General features: G+C 39.5%; 1 protein-coding gene across 2 annotated transcripts in view; it reads left to right on the top strand.

Moving 5' to 3' along the window:
* Window positions 1-24,462, top strand: part of BRINP1 (BMP/retinoic acid inducible neural specific 1) — a 203,007-nt gene that overhangs the window by 136,821 nt on the left and 41,724 nt on the right. For both annotated transcript variants that reach the window (XM_004048523.3, XM_019034213.3), the window contains 2 exons: window positions 18,590-18,826; window positions 23,778-24,000. In XM_004048523.3, coding sequence (XP_004048571.1) covers window positions 18,590-18,826; window positions 23,778-24,000 — 460 coding nt within the window. The remainder of the gene's footprint in view (window positions 1-18,589; window positions 18,827-23,777; window positions 24,001-24,462) is intronic.

Here is a 24,462-nt window from a genome sequence, read left to right as displayed (position 1 = left end):
GATGATACAGAAATTTATTCTTTCATACATTTACTCATTTATTTATTTAGCAATATTTACAGAGCACCAACTGTATGGTCAGGTATGTTTTTAAAGCCAGATATACAGCAATGAATAAGATAAATGAATCATTTTTGAGCTTATAATTGATGTGTGGGTATGGCAAAAGCAGACAATAAACAAATAAAAAAACTTCTTTATAATCAGAGAAATAATGAAGGAGCAGGTCATGTAGAAACTTGTAGACCATGGCAAAAACTTTATATCAGATTTTACTCTAGATGCAATGAGAAGCAATTGAAAATTTAGGCAGAGAAGTAACTTGACCTGACTTAGATTTTAAATAGATAACTACGGCTATTGAGTAAGAAAGACTGTAGAGGGCAAGAACAGTTGTAGGATATCAGTTGTTAGGAGGCTGTCATGTTTATCCAGGTGAGAGAACACAGTGGCTTAGATCATGATAGTTGCAATGCAGGTGGTGAGAGGTGACTGAATTTATGGATGAATTTTTAAGCTTAGCCTGACATGATTTGGTAATGAACTCAAAAGTATTTGTGAGAGAGAGAAGTCAAGGATGACCCCAAAGTTTTGCCTGAGCAACTACAATGGTAGAATTGTCACATTGCTATGATGAGACTGGTAAGGACCAGTTTTGATGGGACATGTGAAAATGGGTTCAAACCTAGTTGAGTTGGAACCTACGTTTGACAAATCTATTCGTTATCCAAATGTAGATGTTGAGTGGAAGACATTTGAAAGGTAAGAGGAGAAAACTGAAAAATATAAATTAGGATATAAATACTATTTAATTATCTGAGATTGAACACGATTACTTTGGGAGAGATGGTAGATAGAGAAAAAAAATCAGTTATTGTGCCATGGAGAAATTAATGTTAAAAGGTTGCGATGATAGAATGATGATGAGGAACAAGAAAAGGAAGCTGGAGAGTGGCCAGAAAAGTAGGAAGAGAGACGAGAGTATAGAATCTTGGATGTTATATAAAGAATGATTTTCAAACCGGAGATAGCAGTAACTGCGTCAAATACTGCTAATAGTATAATTAAAGTGAGGACTGAGAGCTGAGTATGATATTTAACAACACATGGGTCACTGATGACAAAGGATGTTTTCAATGGAATTCTGGGGGTGAAATTCTGGAGCAAATTCAAGTGAAATTCAAGGGCAAACTCTACAGAGTAGTATTACAGTAAATGGCACAATAGCTTAAGGTGATCAGGAGTAAAGTGATATTTTTCTCTTCTTTTTAATATAGAAGCAACAAAACTTTTGTCTAATGTTGAGAATTATTCTGTAGAGAGGGAAAAATTGATACTACAAGCAAGGGAGGAATGGTTTTACAATCAAAGTGGAGCAGGCAAGAGTAAATAGGGTCTTGTGCATAACTGGAATTATTTGCCTTAGATAGGAGCACATATTCTTGGCAGAGAGGGAAAGGAGAACCTGAGATCAGAGGCTAGTACAATTTGTACATGTGATAATGGAGGCATTTTCTTGATCTTTATTTCTTGATTGCCTATCATAGATTTTAAATTGTATGATTTTTCAGATGTTAATACCTCTGAAATTAGAATGCTTTTTATTATTGATGATGTGCCTTAGTTTAATTTGGCAGGGTATTATTTTCTTAGTATACATAAAACAGTGGTGTGTTTTATAGTAAATATCATCTTAGATTTGTAGATTCAATGTCATAAGGTATTTCCCCTGAAAAACTGAGTGAGGTCATTAGCTTATTCCCAATTTCCAAAAGGTAAGGATGAATGCAAGGAGGATAGAGATCATTAGGAGATGGGAGGCTAGGCCAGGGAAGGGAGATGGGGTCAAAGACCACTAACTTGAGGTATCGTCTGCCCTCTGCCTGAATCTCCAACAGGGCCAACCCAAGACTTGTGTTTTGAGAGCCTTCTCCAAATCTTCACATTCAAATGGTCTATCTGGTTTCTTGGTCTTAAATCATTTATCTTCCTTCTCTTCATCCTCCTCTTTTTTCCTTCTTCTTCCCATCTTCTTCCTCTTCTTTGATCTTTTCTTTTTCTGTCTCTGCTTGAAACCTCAGCTCCTTCTAGACTAGAAGATTTCCTATCACTCATGCACCCGGACTCTCTTCATGCCTAAAATGACATCCTCACTCTCTTTTATTGAATGTGGCCCATCTCTCAATGCCAAGCACAAATGTCCCCTCATCAGAATCATTCCTTCTCCACCCTCTGCCTTGGTTCAGCTCCTCATCTCATCATTTCTCCCTTCCCCAGATCAGTACAATGAGGGTCAAAGCAGCCTTCTTGTTCAGATCTCACTCCTGCTGATCCGTTGACTCACAGCAGCCTGCGTGATCTTCTTAAAGCCAAATCAGATTCTCGCTTCCCTCCTCACAGCCCTTCACAGCCTCCGTGAAAGTTTTGGTATACAGTTTAGATTTCTTAACTTAACACCAGGCTGTTCAAATGCAAGCCTTGCCAATCTTCTTGGCTTTGCCTTATGCTATCACCCAACATATACCATATCCATGCTCCAGGCCCACGCCATTTCTTACATTTCACTACAGGCATCTTTTGAAAACTATTATTTTTATTTTTTTATTGCCCTGAACTTTTACACAGCCTTTCTCCAATTCCTGAACTGTTCATCTCTCTCAGGTAAGCTTCTCTAAACTCCCCTGCCCAGACCATTAGATGGTCTGCACAACTTCTTCTCTAGGAGTTGCCACACAATAGTATCATCATCCTTTTATTAATCTGACTCTCCAATTGTCCTAGATTCTTGTTTGATAAGAACCATCTCTCTCTCTGGCACAATACACAGAGACTGATATATAGACACTGCTCAAAAGATAGTTGCTGTACGACTGTGTGAATGAATACATGAATGAATCACTCAGCCCATAGTGAACTCTGTTTTCTTCTTTGAACCCTTACACTTCTTATCCCACATGATACTGGATTCAGTTCAACCTAATGACCATTTCCTGAGGGCCTACTGTATGCCATTCTCTGTGCTACATTGCATGCACAGCATTCTTCAAAAGGGCATGTGCTTTTGCTATTGCTTTGGATGTTACATCTTCCAGAAAGGGTCATACCATTGAATTCTCCAAATGCCACCTCTTCTGAGAAGCCTCCTGGCTTCTTTTGCTTCTCTGACCTTCTACATTATGACCATTGTCACTCTCTTTCTTATATAAGGAGATACAATGTAGAATAGTGGTTTCAAGAAAAGGCCCTGGAGTCAAACGGACCTTAGTTCCAGTACTAGTTCTACCATTTGCTGGCTGAGAGGTTTCAGATAAGTTACTGCAGCCTCTGAGCCTCTATTACTAACTTACTTCCTATGGTTGTTGTATTATGCATGTAAGAATATACATAAGGTCTGGCTTAGATTAAGCATTAAAAAAAGTTAGGTATTATTTTTACCACCTCTATCAATGTGTTACTTGCAAAATATTTGCTTTATTTATATTTGCATCCTCCATGGCATATGTGCTTGGCCAATATCAAGTGCTCATTAAATATATGCTGAATGAATAAATGCAGTGTTCCTTACATAGTCAGGAACTCAGCAAATCCTTCCACAAAAACCACAGCAAGTATTTATGGTGTGCCAAATATTAAGAACAACCACTGTGTTAGTCGAAGTGGAGGATCACAGTCTAGGGGATTAAACCAAATACATATACATAAAAAGTGTACTTGGCAACTTTAAAGATAATCTCAGTTTGATCAGTTTATTTATGAATCAATCAAGTAATTAATATTTTTCTCAATGGATCTTTATTCAATATACATCAATTCACCCCTTTGTATTAATCTTCCCAAGTCATAGCCTATTAGGACTGACGCTTGCCTGAAATCACTCCATGGTTTCCCCACATTCGTGGGGTCCCAAATTCCCTTTCTAGCTTCAGTTCTAAAGCCCATTGGAACAATGGAGGTGGGACTTTCCTAGAAGAGGCAATGATAATAACCAACATGCGCAATCACGCAGATTATCCTTCCTCCAACTCACCCTCTTCTTTCCCATTTGTCTTTGCTCAGCCGTATCCTCTACCAGAGATACCTTGCATTCCCATCTCTACTGAATGGCATTCTACATAGTCCTCAGGAACCATTTAAAATGGTATCTTGCATGCACACATGCACATACACAGGACAGGATAAAAATGTCCCTCCTCTCATCCCATTATAACTCTTTGATTACCCCTCATTTACAGTATGATTTTTTTTATTTTACTCACCTTGCAACATATTCACTTATGTTTAGTTTTCTATCTTTTCTATTAGATTAGAGTATAGGCCTCTTTAAAGGCAAAGATTTTTCCTTGCCAATTTTACATTTCATAATATTTAATGTAGTGCCATGGGCATAGGAATTATATATAATATATATGTGTGTGTGTGTATACATGTACATACATGTATTTGCTGAATTGAGTTTTTCAATATAATTGGTGCTAGAGTGACAGTGGAAGATAATGAGATAAGGAAGATTAGGAGGAAGGGGAAAGGAAAGAAAGGAAGAGAAAGAAGTGTGGAAAGAGAGAAAGGGGAGGGGAAGTGAAGAAGGGGGTAGAGGGAGAGGACAGGGCAGAGCAAGAGGAGCAGTCTGATGAAGAGTAGTGTCGGTAATCCCATTTCTCAGTAGCTAGACATCACAGATGGAGCGAAGATGAGTATTTTCAAAATCATCTTGCAACAAGTAGTAGAAAAAGAAAGTGTAGGAGAAATGTTTAAAAATAACATTTTTTTGAGATGCTATCCTTCTTAGACATTGAGCTTATAACCATTAGCCCATTTATCCATCCCACCAACTAAGAGTTAGGGATCATGCTCCCCACTACACAGATGAAGAAATTGAGGCTCAAAGAGGATGAAAAGACAGAGAGTGAATAGGTCTCCTTTTTCTAAAGCCCCCTCCTCTCCCACACGCCCATCACTTTATGTGGACTTGTAACCTCAGGGTGATACACTAAGTGATTGTTGCCAGTACCTGGTCTCAGCAGCAGCTTTGGGATGAATCATCTTTGTTAGGAATTAGTCTAGAGTCACAGGCAATGGCTCATGCCTACAGCCTCTCTTGTCCAGTTAGCAGGGACCTGGAGGCACTAATGGGAATTTATGTTCCTGGCTTCCTGTGGCTCTGCCGATGAGGCCCTTTCAGTGAAAGAGCAGTGCCTTTCGTGTCTTCATGAAAAATGAGATTACTGATTTCCACCCAGCTAGCTGCATCCAACTGTTGCTTTTACTTTATGAACATAGGAGCACCTTGTTCTATGCTCGCCAGAGGAGAAGGATTCTTCTCAAGAAGAAAGGGATTGAGGATATCAATCAAAGACTCAATCAGAAACCGAATAGAATGAGGAGGATAGGCAGAGAAGATTTAATTAGAAATCCAATAGAATGAGGAGGATGGGCAGAGAAGATTTGCTAGTGATAAAGAACTTCGACTAGTTAATTAGGCCTCTGAGCTTCCTTAGGTCTTTTAATCTGTAAAATGGGAATAAGAACACATGTATCTCAGAGCTATTGTTCTTCATTTATTTGGAAATCACATAGAAAGCACCTGATCTAAAAACCAAGAGGGTTCATAAAATAAGAATACTAACAATAACGGCTATTATTTGTGAGTAATTTTCATGTGCCAGGTATAGAGCTCATTTCTTTATATGAATATTTCATGTAAACCTCAACACAGTCCCATTTTTCAGATTTGAAAATTGAAGCTCACAAAAGTTAAGTAACTACCTTTTAGAGCAGGAATTTGAACCCAGATCCACTCAGTGCTGGTAGTCTTAAACTCTACATAATTTTGCTTCCCAACCTGGGGCATATATATAATAGTCATGGTTTTTACTAGATCAGGAATTTATATAGCCCTTTCCATGTGCCAGCACCATAACCTTTCTAGGTTCTGCTATTTACTTTAGACAGTCTGTGATTTTCCTAAAATTACTTGCCAACTTGTGTAGGTGTGACCGATTTCCATAATTATTCTCATATTCTGAAATGGATCTATAACCGGAGAAGACAAAAAAAACCCTAGAATAGATGATACTAGGCTTTGCAGCAACCCAGGAGTATATGACTATAAAAAGAGCTGCTTCTGACCTACAGAAACCTGGAATCTGGAGGGAACTTAAAGACTCAGACTTGGGCAGGAAGGAGTAAAGAATTCTAAGCAAGCACAAACTGATGGGGTATAAACTGATGCTGAGAGAAGGAGTATCAGGGAGTTACTTCTTGGTATGTAGCCATGTGGGGCTATACCTTTCAAATAAACTTGTGGCCAAGTACGCAGCATGGAAATCGTAAGAGATAAATGGTCGATGTGGCAATTTGGTCTATTTAACAACCATGTCCCATTAGATTCCTTGTCGATCTCATTGATTGTGCAGAAATGAGGCATCAGGATGGCCAAAACCTAAATAAGTTACCCATGATAATTAGTTTATTGACTCCATGGAGATATGGTACCTGTTTATTTTTTAAGATAATTGGGCCACTTCTTATCTTCTTCCTAACAACTTACCTTAGAATTAAGCTCTCCTTTTGCACTGTCAACAAAGCATTTTTAATGTGCCTCTATTATATTCCAGATACATTCTGTCTTGTCTTATGTGTACAATTGTGCACATCTGCCACTGAATTGTAACTGAGAACGCTGAGAGGAGAAACCATATGCTTTTTCATTTGTTCATTATTTGCTTCTCTTTCTCATAGTGCTTAGCTTATAATAGGTGCTCAATAAATGTTTACGGTTTAAAGTTATTTGAACTGTCGAATCGATTTGTTTTGAATCTTATTTGTTTATTGTTGCAAAATATATACAACATAAAATTTAATACTTTAATCATTTTAAAGTGTTAAATTTAGCAACAGTACATTCACAATGTTGTGCAAATATCCTTACTATTTCTACAACTTTACACAACCCCCAAAACAAACTCTATACCCCCTAAGCAGTTATTCTCTATTTCTCCTTCCCTTCAGCCCCTGATAACTACTAATCTGCTTTCTTCCTCTATAGATTTGCCTATTCTGGGTGCAGTCTGCCCTCTATACCCTTGAGTTCCATATCCGTGGGTTCTGGGTCTGTGGCTTCAACCAACCAGATAGAGACTATTTAAAAATTAATAATAATAATACAACAATAAAAAGTACAAAAAGTTAGTACAGTGTAACAGCAGTTACATAGCATTTACATTGTATTAAATATCATAAGTAATCTAGGGATTATTTAAAGTATAAAAAGGGATATGTGGAGGGTATATGCAAATACTATGCTATTTTATATAAGGGACTTGAGCATTCATGGATTTTGGTATCAGAGGGTGGTGGGAGGGTGGAATTCTAGGACCAATCCCCTGCAGATACCATGGGATAACTGTATTTCAAATCAATGGAATCATACAATATGTGGTATTTTGTGTCTGGCTTCCTCCATTTTACATTTTCAAGGTTCATCTATGTTGTAGCATGTATCAGTACTTCATTCCATTTTATGCCAGAATTAATACTTCATTGTATACATATACTACATTTTAGTTTTTCATTTATCGGTCAATGGACATTTAGGTTGTTTCCACATTTGACTACTATGAACAGTGCTGCTATGGACATTCATTTACAAGTTTTCATTTGAATGCTTGTCTACAGTTCTTTTGAATATATACTTAAGAGTAAAATTGCTGAATCATATGGTAATTAAATTAAAAAAAGATTTGGTGTAAAAATAAGTGTATTTTGTGGCAGATTTCATTATTACATTATTGTTCATTTCCTCTAAGAGGATTATATACATACAGTGCATTTCCATGTGACTGGCAGCACTGCACTGTGGGAGGCTCTGTGACTTTCCATTTTAGTGACATTGGCCTTGTCCATGTGATTTTCTTTGGACAATGGAATGTGAGAGACATGGTACATGACACATTTGGGCAAGACACTTTAGGAGACATTGTCTGGCATGGCTTTTGCTCTTTTCCCTTTATCATAAGAATGGCATATTCCTGAAAAAAGGCTGCACCTTTAGCCTACATCTGAAATGAAGAAGACATCTGGAGCAGAGCCAAAGCACAGCTGACACGAAATATGAGCAACAAATCAACCTTTGTGGTTATAAGCCACTGGGATTTTGAGGTTATTCGTTACCACACAGTAATTTAGCAAAAGTGCCCTAATATTAAAACACTGGATTAAATAACATAAACCACATTTATTTACTGCAGGACTTCTCAGTGTCTTGACTGTGCTAATATGTATTATGAGTCTAAAGAGGTGAATTAAGTACAGAGTTTTCTGAATGTATTTGGGTTTGGGCATATTTGCAGATTTATGATTCTGTGGCATACAACTTGGCAAATGCTGGACCATATATACTATTCAGGTTCAATCCTGTACAAAATGACTTTCCCAAACTCCTCTACTCTTATAAAAGTTAGAGAGGTCTTCTTTTTTGTTCCTATGCAAACTCGTGCATATGTATGCATATATTTTATTGTCATTTTACATTTATAAATCTTTTTCTAGTGCCAAACTAGAGCCCCATGAGGCCATAAACCATATCATATTCACTTTTTGTATCTCTAGCACCCAGTATAGAACCGGCTCAATAAAGTGGTAAATGAAAGGACTTTCTTAATAGATGTTCAATTGAGTACTTTAATTTTTGCATACCTACTATGATCTAGCACTGGGCTTGTTACCTTGGAAAGAATGCAAAAAAAAGAGATAAAGTTATTGTCCTCAAGAGTCATAATCTATAGCAATGGATCCATAACAAATTATTTGCTGAAGTTAGTGGCCAAGTCTTTTAGCACCATTGTTCTCTTAAGAATATCTTTGTGTCTGTGTATTTTTTTACTCAGATCTTTCTGAGCACGTGTCTGTAACTACTGAGATGAAATTTAAAAAGCCTCGGGTCTCAAGCTGTAATATTGTGAAAGAAGATACAGGTTTTGCTAATGAGGGATGGCTGTAGAGATGGGGCATGCTAAACATAGAAGACAGAACCACAGTCCTCTCTGAAACACATTCTGTCTAAAATTGCCTTCATTCAAACACGTACTCTGGGTACTCAATACTGTGCTAGATGACAGGGAAATGGTAGATGAATGAGCTGTGTTTTGCATTCAAGAAGCTTATAGAGTAGGAGAGACATGAACATGAGCACGCATATGATACTGTAAGTGTCCCATTGGGATTTGAAATATGTGCAAGGTGCTTTTGGTTGCCAGCAGAGAGACTACCTGAGACCACATAAGACTTCTGGAGAAAGCAATAGAAAACAGGGCAAGGTCAGAAAATAATGTCACTTAAACAACTACCCTGTACTAAGAGCTCCACAAGTGCTATTTATGTTATTTTATTTTCAGGTTCATTGACATATAATTTACATACAGCCAAATATACCCTTTTGAGGTGGACTCTTCTATGAATTTGACAAGCATATTCAGTTATGTAACCCCCACCACAATCAAGATATAAAATAGCTCATTTAATTTTTACACTAGCTTTATGAAAGAAGCTTTGATAAGAAAACTGGGGATCAGAGAAGTTAAGCCTCTTAGCTTCTTCAAGGTCAAACAGTTAGTGAGAGCTGAAGGCAAAATGTGAAAAGGAGAGAACTTGGCATGCTTGGAGAACAGAGATAATGGTATGGCAGGATATAACAAGAAAAAGAAGGGAGATGGGTAAGAGAATAATTTGAAGACATCAGCTGATCCAGGGATCAGGTAGCACAGACTCTTACAGGTACCAAATTTGGTTTGTATCATGACTTCTGTGAAGAAGCTTATATTTAAATTGAACCAACCTCTTCTTAAAGCTTCAAGAACATGTTCATGTTGAAATTTTATGAAATTGAAAAAAAAAGTATGCTGGCTTCCTTATCCTTGGTGATTTCATAAATTAAGCTATATTATCTTTTTTTGAAGTTAAAATTCTCATTTGGAAGTCCCTCTGGCCCAACCCCTCTAATCAGTATAAATCCTTTCTATTTTTATTTATTTATTTGTTGTCTTATCTCCCTTGCTACAAGGTAGGTTCCATGACAGCAAGGATTGTGTCCTTGCCTTTCCTAGTTCCTTGCCTTTTCTAGTTCCTTGTCTTTTCTCTAGAACCTAGAACAGTGTCTGCACATGATGGATGCCTTATTGATCTTTGCTTGACAAATGAATAAACAACAGCACAGAGCAGAATCATAGAAAAGTCAGGTTGGAAAAAATCTTGATGGTCATCTAGTAGAAGAGTTGGCAAACTTTTTCTGTTAGGAACCAGATAATTAATATTTTAGGCTTTGTGGGCCACATGTTCTCTGTAGCAACTACTCAACTCTTTTATCTGCATGGCTGTGTTCCAGTAAAATTTGTTTATAAAAATAGACTGCAGGTCAATTTGGCTATAGTTTGTCAACTCCTGTATCTGTTAGTATAAGCTAGGTTATGTTGTGCTAACAAACAATTCCTGAATCTCAGTGATTTGCCAAAGTGAATGCTTATTTCTTCCTTATGCTACATGGTGGTCACAGTACTACTGTGATTCTGCTCCTCCGATGGCCCCTATCTGGAACATTGTTGGACTTGTAAAAAGAGAGATTGATGAGCTCATATGTTGTTTTCTATAGCTTTGTTTGGAAAAGACACACATCACTCGCACCCATATTTCATTGGCCAAAACATGTCATGTGAACTTGTTTAAGTTTGGAGAGTGGGGATGTGTAGTTATCTCTAAGAGGGGACATTATAAGAAGGAGCACTGAATGTGGGTCAATGATAACCCACCCTACCACCTGCCATCTGAATCTTTGATGGAACCAAGATTTGTTTGTGCCATGTCACCTTTCAAACTCTGCTTCCACACTTCCAGTGTTAGGGAGTCCTCTGCTACCAAAGCAACCTGCTTCATCCTTTGAAACGTCTGATTGCTGAAAAGGTGATTTTATTGTGCTGAATTCCATATACCTGTGTCTTTCACCTAAGGATTCCAAATCTTCTTAAGATCCTGCAGAGCAAATGATTTTATTTACAAACACAAAAGATTACTCTAACCAGGAGGGGACATTTCCGAATTCTTATATCAAGGAAGCAGGAACCCACTCTCCAACCCCCAGGTAGCTGCCTTTCTTCATTTTCCAGAGTGTAAATGACCCATCATGGAGACAGAGCTGAACTTCTGAATGAGATCATAGCCTTTTCGCCCTTTCTGCACGGTTTCACCCGGTGAATTATTGTCTTATTTTCATTCCACTCCAATGAGCTGTCAGCGATGGATACTGTAATTCACAGCAATAGAAACACAAACAGATGGGTAATTGACCTGCATGCCTTCATTACACTGGAGTTCAGCATGGCTGTTGGAGCCATAAAGTCCTTTATCTGCCAGTCTGAAATCCCTGGGCTTTCACAAGGAAGGGGATCAGGCTGACTTTTTGTAAAAGGTGCAGTCCTTGCTGTTGTTCTCCTCACCTTGTGCATTTCGGAAATGGACAGAATTTGACAAGCAGAACTTAGTGGTACAAGACAACAGCTGGGGCTCCTATAAAGCTCAGAGATATCTACAGGGGGCACATTCTGATACAAGAACAGGATAGAAAAATATTTATATTCAACTAAAATAGAACCTGTGTTTTTTCCTTCTTCCCTTGGCACTGTAAGAAATCGTGTATTTAATATCTAATGAAATAGGTCAGAAAAGAGCAAATCCATCAAAAATACCACTGTATTAGGTAATTAGGATATAGAATAAAATAAAATAAAGCTTACCAAAAACAACCTATGACAATGCATGGTCTTTGCCTTGAATAAGAAAGGCTTAGATTGACCCAAATTATGCCTTCTGCTATGGCATACTGAGTTCACTTTCTTTATCTATCTATTCAGACCATGCTCATGTTTCAAGATTCAGCCCACATCCCACAGCCATTACAAAGTCTTCCATATTCATTATTTCCAGGCCTATTTTCTTTCGTCTTCATAATAGATCACTGACTTATTCAATACTTGAAATACATTTATAAAAACCTACTATGTGCCAGACACAATACTACTTTTAATGTTTTAATCATCAATCAAGGACTTTCTTTCCCATTCTTGAATTTTTTTTTTTTTGCTTTAGTTTTCAATATCTGAGTAACCTCTCTGTTTCTTTAGGAGGTGGGAAGCATGCATTAAACCTCTTATTTCCTCCAACAATTCCTAATGTACTACTTGTTAAAAGGAGAAACAAGCTGAGTTCCTGTCAGCAAAAGAGCAGAATCAAAGTCAGCGATGAAGATTGGGCTATAATCTTCAGGTCTTAGGTTCACCTTCAGCTTCTGTTGATTGGATCTTCTTTCCCAGTTATCTTTTCCAGATATTCTTCTTTTCCCAGCCTCACAGAGCATGGTCAGTTGATCCAAGTGCCTGCTAGCAATATCATCAATGTTGTTGAAGGTCTCCAGAGATCCAACTTGAGGGTCCCCTAAAGTTCTTCTGTTACTTGAGTACTCCCAGTGGTTGAAACTCAACAACACAGTGAGCCCCATTTTTTTTCCTGAGTCTCAGAATCCCATCTTATAATGAATAAAGATCTTTCTTGTACTATAAGAAATGCTATTTCCTCTAAGGAGCTCACAGATTTCTGCTTTGTGTCACCCTTCCCTTCAGAATTTTGATCTCTTGTGTGCAAGTACTCTTTCTCTTCTTTTCTAGGGAACTTGTAAGCAAACAAACAAAAGAAGACGAACCTTAGTGAGAAAGAAATGTGAAGGCCAAGTTGATTCTCAGCTGGAAGGAGTTCTATGCCCGTGGCCTTTTCCATGCTCTTCCCGCTGTCTAGACTACTCTTTCTGTGGATCCCTCATCCCCTAGTGCCCTTGTATCCATTAGGTCTCAGCTTAAATGCTACCCCTAGGAGAGTGGAGAGTGCTTTTAACACCCCTAATCCAGTCCACGCTGAGTTTGTTGTTCTTTCCCTGTGTTCCCTGAAAAACTTGTACTTCTCATAGAATACTGGTTTAATTGCATCCAAGCAACTAGTTTACATCTCTTTCTCTCTCTCTCTCTCTCTCTCTCTCTCTCTCTCTCTCTCTCTCTCTCTCTCTCTCTCTCTCTCTCACTAAACAGTAAGACCTACAACAAGAGGGAGTTGTCTGCCTCATTCACCCTAGTATCCACAGCACAGCTGCCTGGCACATAGTAGGGCTTCAGGAATATGTGTGAAAGAAGGGAAGCAGAAAGATGGGAAGAAAGAAAGGAAAGATAAATGGGAAGAAGGAAGGAGGGAAGAAAATGAGGAAAGAAGGAAGGAAGGAAGGAAAATTAATAGAAGAAAAATGATGGAGTGATTAAAAATGAAGACCAATAATAATTATTTTAATCCTCATATAAGAAAATGCATTCTTAGCATGTTTTATACTGGCTCAAATGGTGCTATTCAAGGAGGATTTTTCAAGAAGGGTTCAAGTTTGGTCCAGGTAATGAATGTGATCTGATATCTAGTTAAATGGGGGGCAACCTAACATTTGTTGAACACTTAATTATGACAGTGTCTTGGTCTGCTCAGGCTGCTGTAACAAAATTTCACAGACTGGGTGGCTTACACAAAAGGAAATTATTTGTCACAGGTCTGGATGCTGGGAAGTCTAAGATCAAGTACTGGCAGATATGGTGTCTGGTGAGGGAGGGACTGCTTCCTGGCTTGTAGACAGCTACAAGCTGTCTCTTCTCCCATCTCTTCCTTTTCTTATAAGGGCACTAGTCCCATCACAAGGGTACCACCCACATGACCTCATCTAAACCTAATGACTTTCCTAGTTTCCAGCTTCTTATACCACGGCATTGCAAGTGAGGGTTTTGGCATATGAATGTGTGTATGCAGGGGATGGGGAGCGCAAACATGCAGTCCATGGCAGCCGAGTTGTGGCTTAAGTTTATGCCTTTTCTCTCTTCGTTAGTATACAAGGAGATTGGGGTTTCAACCTCATAGGCAAAAAAAAAAAAAAAAAAAAAATCCCTGAGTTTCAGGGGTTATAAAACATTGCCAGAGGTCTCAACTGTGCTGGAGCCACCACAGGGGTTGTAAGCCAGGTCACCCTCGAGTGTGTCAGAACTCAAGTTGAATTCCTAGATTGGAGTCCTGGTTCTGTTACCTTAGTTGTGAGACTTTGGCCAGGTCCCCTGATTTTTAAATTCTAACACCTCAGAAGCCTCGTGAGGCACCTTTCTTTTCATCTTGGAGAAGGAAGCGTTTAAAGGTCAAAGTCAACACTTCCTCCTTGCAGGAGGAAGTGTTTAAAGTTCAAAGTTCCTTTGACTGTCAGGGTGCAGTGGCTTATGCCTGTAATCCCAGCACTTTGGGAGGCCGAGGCAAGTGGATCATGAGGTCAAGAGCTCAAAACCATCCTGACCAACATGTTGAAACCCTACTCGGGAGGCTGAGGCAGGAGAATCGCTTGAACCCGGGAGGCGGAGGTTGCAGTGACCTGAGATTGTGCCACTGCACTCCAGCCTGGTGACAGAGTGAGACTCGGTCAAAAAAAAAAAAAAAAAAAGATTTATTTGATCAACAAATGAGTGCCTGGAGCCTACACTGGGCTTGACCTTAGTTTATACTCTAGGGGCCCTTAGAGGGCAGACAGGTCCCTTCTTCCCTAGAGCCTACTGTCTAATGGGGATGATAGAAAAAATATTAAAAATAAAACAAATTCCAAAGATAATTTCAGCCAGGAATTAATCCTATGAAAAAAATTGAAGATGCCTTTTAACCTGGGTCTGGGAGGGTCTGGATTATAGGACAAGGGATCAAGCAGAAATCTGAGGAGAGAATATTCGGTGCACAGGGAAACGCAAGTGCAAAGATTATGGGAGGAACAATATTGATGTGTGTATTGCAGGTACTGAAAAAAAGGCAGGGTTTTTCTGATGTATTCTGAGTACAGAAGAGAATATTAGGAGATAAGAGGAAGGAGGGAGGCAAGGAAATAGAGATATCCCATCATGTGACACAGAGAAAGAGAAATAATATCTCAGCACACAAAGACTGTATACAAACTACAAAAAATATTGTGAGATGCACCTGTCGAAGGTGAATTGAAAGGAAAAAGAATGAGGCACAAATCAGGAAAAGAGAAGGAAGACATCTTGGGTGTTCCCACATATACGTTGCCCACATGCTCTGCAGAACAGTGAAACATTCCATTTTAAATTATAACAAGATTATTTTAATATATAAAAAGATTGGGAGAAAAATATTCCATATGTTCAGTGTGGGTGAGTTGATGTTCAAATAAAACTCTCAACTATTGCCTGCCTGGGTTTTCTAAGGCAAAATTTATATGCTTGGCAATAACAGTAGCCCTTTTCTCTCTCATTTTCTCAGTTTTCTTTTCTCTCTCTTTCTCTCTCTCTCTCTCTCTCTCTCTCTGTGTGTGTGTGTGTGTGTGTGTGTGTGTGTGTGTCTGTGTGTCTGTGTGTTGTGTCTTTGGGAACTGTGGGGACAGAATATTTCACCCCAGCCGGCAGCTGTATATCTTTCAAACAGTGGTTTCACAAGCCAAATCCCCCTCCAAATTATTTATGGTTCCCATTGAAGCAGGCAGGATTCAGGCGCCCATGTAGGAGGTCAGCACTGGGCCTCTTTGTTGGACACAGGCCATCAGGAGACGACTCTGTCTGTGACTGCTGTGTGAACCTCCGCTGCTGTAGAAATGGTTATGTAACTTTAAACAGTAATGACATTTTACAGAAAAGTGCTTTTTAATTGCTATGTCTTCATTATTCTCTTTCGAAATTGCCCAGGAGATTCTGCCTCCAAGACAGCTCGGCATGTTCTGAGTTTCCATTTTTAAAGAGCAGCCAGTTTTGTATTTTAGCTGCTCCCAGAAAACCCCCAACCCCAAACTTCATCTGTTTTCAGTTGCATTAAATGGGGTAGGTAATACTGCCTTTTGTATCCTTGCCAAATGGAAAAATGATTTGACGCAATTTTCTATAAATGCTCTCCCCAAATTCCTTTTGGGCTGGGACCAAGAATAGAATATTTTATCCCCTACAGAAGGGAGAAAGAAAATGATGAGCAAGCTAGAAAAATAGAACTGAGAATATAGTCTGTAGAGTTCCTTTAAGCAACAGAAACTTAACCCCGATCCATACACCCAGTTGCCTATGGGGGATTGGGATCAGCTAAAAATAAATTTGGCTCTAGAAGAGAAAATGGTGATATAGATAAAATGACTAAAAGAATTGTAGACTCAGAAAGAATTGCACACTCTGAAAGAATTGTAGACTCAGTTCAGAAGGGACTTTATTCTTGATTTGTTTTACCTCACGTTTTGGTATGTGTGTTATGCCCTTGTACAGTAGCCCTCCCAAACAGTCACTCAAACCCATACGGACTCATTGCTCATCAATGTGGAGCTCACTCAGTCTCACAGCAGCCTGTTGTTCAACTGTACAGCTTAATCTGCTAGAATCCCTTCCATGCATATTGACATATACACCTTTCTCAACAGCCCTGTCACCAATGCTGGTTCAACAGGCACAGAATTCTAAACCCTCCTGCTTATCAAAGCTCTGCAAATATGTGAAGACTGCCTTTTGATTATACACCCACACCTGTTTTTCTTTCATTAATCCTGAAGGTTTTGTTAAACCTTTAACCACTTTAATCAGAGGAGTGGCATCATCATCAATATCGTCATCGTCATCACATCAAAAATAAGAACAGACAACATTTATTGTTTGCTTGCTATGTGCCAGGAGCTTTTCCAGATAATTTGTAGGCATTCTTTCATGTAGTCCTCTCAATAATCCTTGTACATAGATACTAAGTGGAACCTAACAGGCAGGCTGAATATTTTGCTTGAGATGACTTAGGTAGTAAGAAGAGGAGCCAGTGCAGCCCTGCCCAGGTTTTTGACCACAGTGTGCAGTGCAGCCATGCCCAGGTTTCTGACTACAGCATGTGGTTTCCTGCCATAAGGCATGCTGGAGGAATCATCTTCTTTCCCACAATGTCCCTCTGAAAATATTCTCTTTTAGCTGCCATGTGAAGACAGGTTGAAAGGATGGGGCTTATTTAAGTATATATAAAACCTGAAGAAAATGGAAAAAAGATAAAAATCTAGAAACAACTGTGAATAGAAAATGGAAGAAATGCTGACCTTGTTCAGCAAATCCCTGATGAGTTGGATTAAGGAGTGTCCCTGAAGCATAAATGAGAAAAAAAAATCCAAGTAAGAATACAGTTCTCTTTTACACAGTGAGTAGTAGAACCATTACCTCGTATTGGAAGCTAAAACTGTTTGCAGCTCCAAATGAGGTGGAGAGAAATGTCCTAAGCGAAAGTGCCCTAATGAATTAAGTTAGCCCAGGTCTGTCCTTCTCTCTGGGCACCATAGACAATAGACCACTCTGCTGACTTTTCATAGGTACCAGAGTAGTGCTCATGCCCAAATAAATCCTTCTCTATCATTGGCTCTCTGTATTAAGACTTTGAATATTCAAGTATAAAGAGAAGATCATGAGATGTAATCCAGAGTGCTAATCCTGTAACCATGGGCTGGTCACTTCCTGTTGGTAGACCATGGCTTCCTCACTGTTAGAGCAAAGAAGAGAAAATTAATTATCTAGTGATGCTTGTGTCTAGTGATGTGTTAGTTTTTATGTTACGGTGGTCCTATTAAATTATATCACTCTAATTATGTTACTCGTACCCTTCAAAACTACCAATGTGTACCTACGATCCACAGAATAATGTCCAAATTCCCTAGCATATAATAAAGCCCTTTGCACACTGGCCTCTGTCCCTCTCTACAGCTATTTTCTATAGCATGAGCACCTCCATTCATCCAAGTTCATTTCTTCACTAGGAATTTTCAGATACATGATGCCTTTCCTCTTTTAAGAATGTCCTTCCTGTTCTTCTTTTAACCTGGTGATCTCTTACTTGCTTTTCAACCAGCCCAAATTCTGTCTCTTCTATGAAGGTTTCCCTGCTATCTAAACAATGGTATTTGCAGTCTTCTGCTGTTCATTTGCCTCATATGGCTCTCTCTGCTATAGGTCTATAAAGCCATGTTATGATGATGTGCATCCATGTCTACGCCTGCTGATTATATTGTAAACTCCCCAAAGGCAAGGATTGTGTCTTTTTTTTTTTAATCTCTACAGGCCTAGTGCCTAGCTCAGAACTTGTGTTTCATAAATAGGGTTTATATAAATACTTAAGGAAAGCACTTGAGGAAATAAAGAATAATAAACAATAATGTTATATTTTCAATAAGAGTTTTCTCCACAAATGGAAAAGGTATATACCATATGTGGCTCTAGCCTCAGTCCTACTATAACAGAATAGAGTATGCCTTTCAGAGATGGCCAAAGTCATGACCTGAGAAGTTTAAGTAAAAGTGATGCAACTGGAAGCCTCAACAATAATACCCTGTCTGGATCTAGGTTGGCCCAGAAATATATTGGTTCCAATACACAGGGAGAAATGTAGCAGCTTCAGATTCCTATGTATCACCTTTGGAAATTGTTAATGAAACACCTTTTTTTTAACCTTTCTGTTTTCCCTTCTTGCTATTCTCACACAGGTCTTCAGATAATCTTTCCTCAGTATCTGCAAGAGAAGTTTGTCCAGTCGGCCTTGAGCTATATCATGTGCAATGGGGAGGGGGAGTACCTGTGCCAGAACAGCCAGTGTCGCTGCCAATGTGCCGAGGAGTTTCCGCAGTGCAACTGCCCCATCACGGACATCCAGATCATGGAGTACACGCTGGCCAACATGGCCAAGTCTTGGGCCGAAGCTTATAAGGACCTGGAGAATTCAGGTAGAGAGTCTCACTCAGTGCAACTGCATGAGTGGCCTTGAGCGAAGTCTGAAAGGGAGCTAATCTAACTGGAATTAGGACTGCTGCAAGGGAAAGTTCAGTGACCCTGACCCTTTCGCTTTGGAGTGTCCAGATGCAAGTATAATAGCTGTCACAGAGCAGGCACTCAATAAATCTCAACTGAATAAAATTAATGAATAGCATAATCCAGTTTGTGGTCATATGATGTATTGTTTCTGTCATACCCAGAAGACAGAAAGAATAAATCTGCATAGGAAGCCTCTGGAGAGGGAAGAGTCAGAGGTAGTTGTATTGATTCCTTGGGCTGTGTATGTGTGTGTGGATATTTGTGTGTGTATGTGTTTGTGTGTGCACCCACACACTTCTGTCCATCTCTATAAATAGATAAACATACCTCTATGTGTATATTTATATGTGCATATGCGTAGAGATATAGATATCCAAAGAATCTACAGACTATCAAAGCTCAAAGTCTCTTTTCTGGTATTAGTTATTTTCTGCCTTTCATAGTTCAGAAAAATGAGTTTCAGGGATGGAAAGACAGTCATCCAAGCTCCTAAAGTGGATGAAGTCCGAAGTAGGATCTCTGCCTTCATGGACATTTGAGTTTTGTTGGAAAGCCAGGCATTAATTAGGTAACCATGCCAATGATTAGGAAATGTCAAGGATACGTCTGTAAAAAGGGAGGAGCTGCTGTGAACAAACGATGTAGAGTTGGGGGTCAATGTGGTCAAGGAAGTCTACCTTAAAAAAGAACAGAAATGGAAGTATCTGACTATGGTGCAGATATGAGAAGGTGATTACAGGTAGACCAATGGGAGGCACAAAGGGCCTAGGAGAGAGATGACCATGATGTGGGTTAAGGAGATGGTACAAGTTGTAAAAACTGGAAATGTGCAGATATGCCAACATATTTAGAAGGAAAAAATGGCAGAGCTTGATGTTAGATTGTCTACAAGAGTTGAAGAGAAAAGGGATATTGAGGTGATATTCATAAACCTCCTTTAGATAGGCATGTTAGACAACTTGATAGATGTTGATATCTTTCATTGAGCTAGAACACCCTGAAAGATTTGGAAAGAAAACCATGTGCTCACTTTTCTATAGGATAAGCTTGAGAATCCTTGAGACTTCCAAGAAGAGATGCCAAGCAGGTACTTAACATATAATATGTGCTCAAGTACCTGTTAAATAAATGGACTCATGCAAAAAAGCATTACTGTCTTTACAACAACATTATATTTCTTAAATCTGTTATAATAGCCACCTTAAAGGAAGTACTAACATTTCTGAATTACAGAGAAGGGAACACCTCCTCTATAATCCTCCTGCAAGACCCAGTGTTTTCCCTAGGGTTGCACAGTTAGTAAATGGCAGGATTGGTAATGGAATTCCTGATTCCAAATCTAGTGCTCACAGATTTGGTAACTTAATTTTACTTTGTCCCCCAGGCCTGAGGTTCCCTCATCTGATAAATGAGAAGACATGTTTGTGTTTTTAATATTTGAGTTTATTCAAGTCTTTAGACAAGAAATTATTTGATCAAGCAAAATCTTACCTAGGAGCCACTGTGTACCGCAGATAAAAGCAGAGTTCTATGGAATAGCATTTGAAAATAACTGGTTTCTGTGAACTCTAAGCCCTAACCCAGCTCTGGGAGCCCAGAATGCATCAGGGATCCTGCTCCTACAGTGCTGTACAGCTCAGATGGAACTGTGGATGCCTTATAACGACACCCATTAGTCCACTGAAAATCCTGGGAGCCCATAAAAGAGAAAAGTTCATGATGGAAATGTACTATGATGATTATTTGGCCCCAAACAAAGGAAGCATTTGATAAAATGCTTTTGCAGAAAGATTTCGCTGATTACTACAAAAAACAAAAACAAACAAAAAAAACAGAGGGAATTTAGGCTATATGCACAAGGAGTAAGACTCTTTAGCATACAATCCTTATTCCCAAGGAAAAGAAACCACTTTAAGTGGATGGATGAGGAAACACAGAAAACTGAGATGCTGCTGAATAAGCTGAACAGGCCAAGAAAATGATTTATGTCACACTTTCTCCCCAAAAGGCATACACTCCCTCTAGATTTCCTGTGCTTCTCTATTTGAAATGGTTTTACCCTTTAAGACAAATCCATTCATCCGTATGTGCATCAGAGCCTTGTGCATATGAGTTTTCCTTTGGTCCATTTTTAGCCCTTAACCTTCACTACTCAGCCCAGGTGATTTGGAGAGATTAATGACCAGCCCAAAGTGAAAGCCATTGGTTCCTTGATGGCTCCAGAGTGTGGGTGGCCAAATAGGGGCTAGTTTCTATACACAAATGGCAGTCTACATCTCCTTGCTGGGGGATTCATTATAGTACTTCTACCTTTATTCAAGAAAGTTGGCCAGGTGCAGTGGCTCATGCCTGTAATCCCAGCACTTTGGGAGGCCAAGAAGGGCGGATCACCTGAGGTCAGGAGTTCGAGACCAGCCTGACCAATATGATGAAACCAAGTCTCTACTAAAACTACAAAATTAGCCGGGCGTGGTGGCACTTGCCTGTAATCCCAGCTACTCGGGAGGCCGAGGCAGGAGAATCGCTTGAACCTGGGATGCAGAGGTTGCAGTGAGCTGAGATAGTGCCATTGCACTCCAGCCTGGGCAATAAGAGTGGAACTGTGTCTCAATAAATAAATAAATAAATAAATAAATAAATAAATAAAGTTAATGTATTTAACTCTTAAATTCTATTTTCTTATCAGACCCAAATTTGGGTTCATTGGAAGGCCTGCTTTCCCCTTTGACATCCACGGAGCCCTCTGCAAGATAAGCTTTATGTTTTCCATGAGAGGAGAATCTAGCTGTCCCAAACAGAACAGAGTCATCAGGGCCTGTCTCCTACCTTCAGCCAGCTCACTGAGTCAATCAATCAGTGTAGAGTCTTGTGTCATCCTGTCAATCTTATGCTACCGAGTACTTTCTGTGTCTCAGGAACTAGTTAGGTAGATGCAGTCCTATGCCACTATGTCATTCTCAGCATTTGGATTAGATACTATTATTCCTGTTAGTAGATGGGGAAACTGACGCCTTGAGAGAATAAGGGTCCCACAGCTGTTCAGCACTCAAGATGTGACTCCAACTCTTGCCTGTCTAACTGTCTATAATGAAGTGCCTGAGTTTTTTCTAGGAGTCAGAGACTTCTATTTTTTATCACCTTTTATTTACTGTTTTCTCCTAATGTACTGAGCCTCGGGATTGCCCTTTTTATGTGTCGAGAGGAAATGTAATATACTAAGTAAGAACACAGGATTTGGAGCCAGACTCAAGTCTTAATTCTCCTATCTACTGGCCATTTGACCTTGGGCAACTTCTCTGTGCCCTATTTTCTTTAAAATGGGGGCTCTAAAATACCTACCTCATAGGTTTGCTATAAAATATGGTTATATATGTTAGGTGATTAGGACTGTGCCTGGTGCCTGTCAAGAGCTATGTAAGCATTTTTAAAAATAAAATGACAGCATAAATGCATAGTATACCTAAAATGTCCTTGGAGGTTTTATAACATGAAGTGAAAGTGTTAGGCTGAAGATTTATAATATTTATATAAATCCAACCATTGGCCTTTTTTCCTACAAAATGATCAACCCCTTGATATTTTTAATTTTCCAGGGATGGGGTGATAGGGATTAGAATTACAACAGATTGGATTATTAGACTGGAAAACAAAAACTCAGGACACAGACCTGGATCTTGTCATTTATCAGCCACGTTACCTTTAAGAAATCATCTTCCCATTTTGGGCTTCGGTTTTCCTATTCATAGAACAAAAAAGCTGAACTAGATAATTTCTATGGATGTGCCAAGTTGACACTCTGAAACTCAGCATCACAAACTGAGGCAGAAACTTTTACCCGGGAGGCCCAAGAGTTTGTCACCATCTCTTAAGCTGGAGTTTTTTGAAATGTGAGATGATGCTAGATGGGACACACATACAACTTCAGACAACGCTGGATCACCGGGTGGGGAAGTTGATCCATTTCAGTTCTCTGTGGAACCTGCAGATTACATCAAAAAGTTTCAGTTTGGTGCTAGCATGCCTTTAACACCTAACACTTGCTAATTTCCTGCATTTCAACATGAGAGCAGTCATGGAGGTTTGATCATTTAGCAGGCAACAGTGTCTGACTAGAATTTATTAACATTATCTTCAACATATTTATTTTTACAGCTACCATCTTCTGAAGGCATGCAATAGTGATTTTCTTTGGAGAATTCAATAAACATTTTGTTTTCCTTTTTTTTTTTAATTTTTTTGAGACAGGGTCTCGCTCTGTTGCCCAGGCTGGAGTGCAGTGGTGCAGTCTCAGCTCACTTGACCTCTGCCTCCCGGGTTCAAGCGATTCTCCTGCCTCAGCCTCCCGAGTAGCTGGGATTACAGGCACCCGCCACCACGCCCGGTTAATTTTTATATTTTTAGTAGAGATGGTTTCGCCATGTTGGCCAGGCTGGTCTAGAACTCCTGGCCTGTTATCCACCCGCCTTGGCCTCCCAAAGTCCTGGGATTACAGGTGTGAGCCACTGCACCCAACCTTGTTTTCAATTTTTAAGTGAAAAACAATGATTTGATTCAAATAACATGTTAAGTAAATGTCATAATATACGAATATTACTATGAGGTTGGTATTCCGACGCCAGAAGTTTGGGAAGCCCTGTCTTAAGCAAGAATGCGGTATGCAGATTCCCTTCATAAGAAAGCATAGTAGCTTTTGCCCTTTCTAGTAGGGGCAGGACAGACTAATGCAATGTTCTATGGCCCTTAAGAAAAAAAAATTATGTTTGCAGGCCTGGTTTATTGGAAAGTGACACTAAGCATTCAAGGCCACTTTAGATGGGTGTTATCATGCTTAGCCCTTCTCTCTCGGCCTTTGTCTCTCACTAGATGAGTTTAAATCATTTATGAAGCGCCTCCCCAGCAACCACTTCCTGACCATCGGAAGCATCCATCAGCACTGGGGCAATGACTGGGACCTGCAGAACCGCTACAAGCTCCTGCAGAGTGCCATGGAGGCACAGAGACAAAAGATCCAACGCACTGCCCGCAAGCTTTTCGGCCTCAGTGTACGCTGTCGCCACAATCCCAACCACCAGCTGCCTAGAGAGAGGTAAGTGTTGCCACCACCTCCACCTCTGCAGGCACCTACCTGGCGTTAGCTACATTATCTTGCTGCAGAGTGAAATGCAATGCAGATGGTGCATTTGTGGGGTGGCAAACAGGACCTCGCATGGTCCAGACCAACAATTCTCTGGATTGCCCCTGGGTCCTCACCTACTGGCTCCACATTGTTTCAGATTCCACATTGTTTCCTGAATGTACCATGAATTTTCAGCCTCTGTGTTCTGTCTGATTCACCTGATTGAGGAGGGGAACACTAGCCCTGATAGTTATGTGGCATTATCCTGGCTGTTTAAAATATATTTCCTATTTAATTTTAAAATTACTGAGCAAAGCTGATTTTAGCATCCCCATCTTAATGGTGAAAAAACTGGATTAACTAATTAATCATTCGCCACCTTATTTATGAGGTCCTTTGAGCAGAGCCAGGAGTGAGTGACACAAATAACAA

This window comes from Gorilla gorilla, chromosome 13, assembly GCF_029281585.2.
Source record: "Gorilla gorilla gorilla isolate KB3781 chromosome 13, NHGRI_mGorGor1-v2.1_pri, whole genome shotgun sequence".
In the NCBI taxonomy this organism is placed as follows: Eukaryota; Metazoa; Chordata; class Mammalia; order Primates; family Hominidae; genus Gorilla; species Gorilla gorilla.
This window is presented reverse-complemented; position numbering and strand designations above follow the sequence as displayed.